Source organism: Fonticula alba (genome assembly GCF_000388065.1).
Source record: "Fonticula alba strain ATCC 38817 unplaced genomic scaffold supercont2.8, whole genome shotgun sequence".
In the NCBI taxonomy this organism is placed as follows: domain Eukaryota; order Rotosphaerida; family Fonticulaceae; genus Fonticula; species Fonticula alba.
The window spans coordinates 1492906-1497787 of record NW_009242978.1 but is presented as its reverse complement, the minus strand read 5'-3'; the positions used below and the strand labels follow the sequence as shown (position 1 = coordinate 1497787).

Here is a 4882-nt window from a genome sequence, read left to right as displayed (position 1 = left end):
GGGGGGGGGGGGAAAGAAAAAAAAGAAAGAAAGCGGGGAGGCCGGGAGGCAGGAGGAAGGCACGCACGTCTGGAAGTAACGCAGACCCTCGATGGAAAGGTCGATCATGCCGCGACACACCTCCTCGGCGGCGGCCACGCGCCCGGCCGCGATGTGCCCCTCCACCAGGCCGCCCTTGGAGAAGATAGACTCATCCGAGAAGTTGGCCAGGGGGGCAAAGGGCCGGAAGGGCCGCACGACAGAGGCCTTCTTGAGTTCTGCCCGTCCGGATGTCAGCACGAGCAAGCCACAGGGGAGCATGAGACCGGGCGAGTCGCCGGGCAGCGGGCGAGGCGGACATACCGGACTTCCGTTCGAGCTGCGCGAAAATCTGTCGCGCATTGGTGCAAAGGGCATGCGCACGGAAGGCACCGTCGGCCTCCAGGTAGTCCAGCGGCACGACGCCGACATTATTCACCGGAAAGGGCACCCCAATCAGGGAGGTCTGCCACGGGGAGGACGGGCGACCCGGGCAGCAGGCGGCACATGCATGTCAGTCATCGGCAGGTGGGAGCACGTGCGGGGCATTCTCCCGGGGGGGGGGGGGGGGGGGGGGGGGGGGGGGGGGGGGGGGGGGGGGGGGGGGGGGGGGGGGGGGGGGGGGGCCGTACCATCAGCGCCGCCACATCGGCCTGGGCCACGTCGGTGCGAACCAAATGATCCAGCCCCCAGTGGTCTTCGGCCAGGCCGTCGGCCCGGTTTTCCACCGTCCCGAGCCAGGTGTCCCACAGTCGGGCGGTGGCGGCCGCGGCCGCGGCCGTGGCACCGGCCGCCGTGCCCATGTCCCCACTCGGCCCCGGGCCCCGGACCCCGGCACCCCAGGCCACCAGGGGCACCCGCGTGCAGGAGGGAGTCCCATCACCATGGGCCCCCTGGGCGGACATGCCGTGATCCGCCGTGAAGATGTACGCCGTGCGGGAGGGCTCCTGCTCCGGGGTGCCATCCAGCCGGCGGAAGAAGTCCTCCAGACGGCCATGCAAGCGCTTGATGCCGGCGTCCACGTAGTGAATGTTTTCGAGGTATCTACGGCGAGTGTGGGCCGAGCCGCGGAAGGGGGGCAAGCAGCAAAATAGGGCGGAGTGAGGGGGGGGGGACAAGAGAGGGCAAGAGAGGGCGAAAGAAAGAGATAGACGAGTAAATGGAGGGGGAAAGTCAGAAAGAAAGAGACGGACAGGGAAATGGAGAGCGGGAGGGGGAAAAGACAAAACATACTGCTTGCTGTCTGGCAGCCGAGCATGCCCGTTGGTGTCGAGGCCGAGAAGGTGGAAGAAGAAGACCGTCCGATCGGCAGCCATCTGGGCTCGAAGCCGCAACCGGGCCGGGGTGTCTCCGGCTTCGGCCGCATCCAGCAGGGCGTGGGCCTTGTCGAAAACCCACCGATCTAGCTCCTGGGGGTCTGTGCGAAGGGGGTCAGAACCATGGGCGCCGCCCCCGAGGCGGGGGGAAAGCAAGGGGAAGGCTTTCGCCGGCGGGGAGGCACCGGACCGACGGCGCTACACGCACCCAGGGTAAAGTCCTCCACATCCGAGCCATAGGTAAAGGTGATGACGCGCCCGGTTCCGCCGATATCCTGGAAGGCCGGGTCATCGGCCGGGCCAAAGACCGCCCCGGGGTCGGGGTCCCCGTCCTCGAAGGCCGGGCGCTCGCCGGCACCGCGCGCAAACATCGGCACCACGTCGGGCGCGCCAATCGCGAAGGTGCGCCGGGTCCGATTGAAAAGCGAATCAAACTCCACCGGGTTCTCCTGCCAGCCTGGGCCCCGGGGCGAGGGGGAGGGGCGAGGCCCGAAGAAAAAAAGGGTGAGACCGATGCGCGAACGAGGGCCCGGAGGCTTGGCGACCCGGACGCACCCTTGGTCACGGCACTGACATCCTCATAGAGCCCGGCGATCAGGGCCACATGCCCGGGGCGTGTTTCGGTGGGGACACGCGTGTGGGCCACGCCCCAGCGGCCGGTCTCCTCGACCACAGACCGGAGAAAGGGCGCCCTAGACCGGTGGTACATGGACTCGTGCTCGGTCGAGAGGAAGCCAAACTCGGGCACCGTCGAGCCGGGCGTCTGCTCCTCAAAAAAGCGGTCCGCTCGGAGGCCGTCAGCTGCCAGAGCGAAGCGGGGAAGAGAGGGGGGGGGGGGGGCGTCGGCAGGTCAGAGAGGCGGACGGATGGAATACCGTGGGGGAAAGGCGCGGCGAAAGGGGATGGCGTGGGCTTGGCGAAGCATAGCCACTCTCGCGCCCAGGCGCATACCGACAAATAGCACAAGGCGCCGGGCGGGCGCGGCTTCCGGGCTGGCATGGAGTGGCATGCCGGAAATCACCGGCGATCGGAAGTACTGAGTGGTTAAAGGTTAGCATATGTCGAAGGAAAGAGGCAGGGAAACAGGGGGAGGCAGGAAAGCGGAGAGAGAGAGAGAGAGAGGGAGGGAGGGAGGCACAGAAACAGAGACAGACAACAGGGGGCGAGGGATCACGTACGATGTCAAAGATGGACAGGGCATAGATGCCGTGAAACACCAGCGCCGTCAGAAGCAGTAGCGCATACTGGCGCCGATACTGGGCCATCGAGCGGAAACCCCGGAGCAAGGCGCTGCCTCGCAGACCCGAGGAGCTGGCCGACGAGGCCCCAGCTCCGGGGGTTGGCGGGGCCGGGACGCGGGCCGGCAGCCGCGAGCTGGTGCCTCCCGGTCTCTGGAGGACCGACATGGGGCCAGGGAGTGCGAAGGGAGCAGGAGCGAAGGGAAGAGAAGGGAAGGGAAGGGAAGAGAAGGGAAGGGGGGGGGGGGGAAGGCGGGGAGGGGATAAGGCGGAGATCGGGCAGAAAGTCTGGCAGGATGGCTGGGTCCCCCGTCTCCCCCCTCCCCCGGGGGCTGGGCACTTATCATACATCCCTCGCCGGCAAAGCGGCCTAGATCGGCGCATCCGGCGGGGCGGGCGAGGACGCGTCGCACAGCCGGGACTTGGAGCTGGCAGGGAGAGAGCCCGATGGCTGGGTCGATCGGCGACGCGGGAGAGGCATCACGCCGGGCTGCGGAAGTGTCGATCACGCCGCCGATCCGGTGATCGCGCGCGCCCTAAACTCGCCGCGATCCGGCGTAACTCGACGCGCATGGGCAACCCTCGCGGCCGGTCGCCGCGGGAAGGAGGGCTGCGCGCTCCCGGGGGCGGGACATTCTTTCGGCATCGGTGGCGCTGTTCCGCCCCGGGCCCCCTCCTCATCACAGGGCCGCCCCCCCGGGCAAGGAAATCCGGCCCGGGAGAGAGGCTCCACGGCGTGCACAGGGGAGAATTGCGTGAAGCGCCTCTCCTGGGAGGGGGATGGGGCCGGGACGACGACGACGACGACGACGACGAAGTGGCAGGCGGCTCGGTCCCCGTCGGGGCTCACGCGAAGGCGAGAATGCGGCAATCCCCCGGGGCCAAATAAAAGCCGGCCATGCCTGAGTGAGCCCGAGGGCCGGCAGGGAAGGGGGCGGCTCTGGGCTGGTGCGCCGGCCCCCCCAGGCTCCCCGCACGGCCAAAAGTGCTGCATGCTCTCCTCGCCGGATCCCGAAAGGGCTTGGGAATACACGCCCTTCCCGATGGCCTGCGGTCCAGCATGGTTTCACCGGAGTGTAGCCACCAGGGGGGAAAAGTACGGAGAGGCATGAGCCATCCTTGGCCTCGAGGGGGGTGCCCTCAGCTGGGTCGATCGACGGGCCCTCGGGCGCCGCTGCCCTGGGGTCCCGGGGGAGGGGTCTTTCTGGAACTGCGGCACTGGGTCGCCCGGTCCCTCGGCCCGGCATCCTCCGAGGAAGACCGGGAAAGGGCCGAGTGACCGGAGAGAAGAAGCCCGCCGGAAAGGAGGGGGATGGAAGATCGTCCGAACGCCCCGCCCCCCTGTCAACATGCGCCGGCCCCTCGGGCATTTCTGGGATAAGGTGCCCGGGGGACCCTGGGCCGCGCCGGGGGCGGGGGGGGGGGGGGGGATGATGATCGGAGGGGGGACCATCCGGGCTGGGGGAAAAAACAACAACAGTCTGTCGCTCGGGCCGCTTGATCAGCCCGCTGGGTGGAAAAGTACCCCCCGGCCCCCGGGCACTGGTGGCCCTATCGGTCGGGGCGGCTGGAAGGCCCCCGCCCGCCCGGGGCATGCTTGGGCAGCCGCCTCTGCCCGGGCCGCGCGCCATCCGGCCGGGTGGTTGTCCGAAAAAGAAAGGTGCCCCGGCTGGAGAAGCGCACAAGGGCCCGGTCGAGAGGCCCAGCGTGCATGCTGGCCAATCGAGGAAACACACGTGGGAAATCGCCCAGATCCGCCACTGGCGGTCGGTAGTGGTTAAGAGGGCGAGAGAGAGAGGGGGGGGGGGGGATGCGCGGCCGGGACACCCTAAGGCCCGGAGGGGCCGGCCCGAGGTTGGGAGAGGTCCCCATCCCGGGGCGGACTTCCCGCCTGCCCCCCCACCCCGCGCGCCAGGCCTGCGCCATGCATGATCGACAAAAGAAGCGGCCGCCGCTCCCCACCACCCGCCGGGGTATCCCAACAAGCAGGTTGTTTGCCGACTCCGGCCCGCAGTTTTATTGGCCGGCCCGGCATGATGCCGATTTTTGAGCCGATTCCCCGGCTCCCCCGCCGCAAGCCCCCTTGCCCTGGGAGGGGTCCTGCGGCAGCCGCCGACGGGGAAAACCAAATTCCCGCCCATTGGCAGCCGGATGTCCAAATTCGTGGACATCCGATTTTCCCTGGCCCCCCTCCCTGCGGATTTTCTTTCCCCGCCACCAACATTCAGCGGCCCCGGGGGCTTCTCTCGATGCTTAGGCGACCCACGAGCGTTCTAGGGTCGGCGGGGGGGGGGGGGGGGGGGGGGGGGG

The 4882-nt window shown here is 68.7% G+C and overlaps 1 protein-coding gene across 1 annotated transcript in view; it reads right to left on the bottom strand.

Annotated features, from left to right (window-relative positions):
• The window catches only part of H696_04981 (hypothetical protein), a gene marked incomplete at both ends in the record, with an annotated part of 5167 nt that extends 2427 nt beyond the window's left edge, over nt 1-2740 (bottom strand). The window contains 8 exons of the mRNA XM_009498850.1: nt 68-257; nt 343-484; nt 651-1062; nt 1252-1427; nt 1643-1791; nt 1890-2135; nt 2286-2370; nt 2513-2740. Coding sequence (XP_009497125.1) covers nt 68-257; nt 343-484; nt 651-1062; nt 1252-1427; nt 1643-1791; nt 1890-2135; nt 2286-2370; nt 2513-2740 — 1628 coding nt within the window. The remainder of the gene's footprint in view (nt 1-67; nt 258-342; nt 485-650; nt 1063-1251; nt 1428-1642; nt 1792-1889; nt 2136-2285; nt 2371-2512) is intronic.
• Between the last annotated feature and the right edge of the window lie 2142 nt (nt 2741-4882).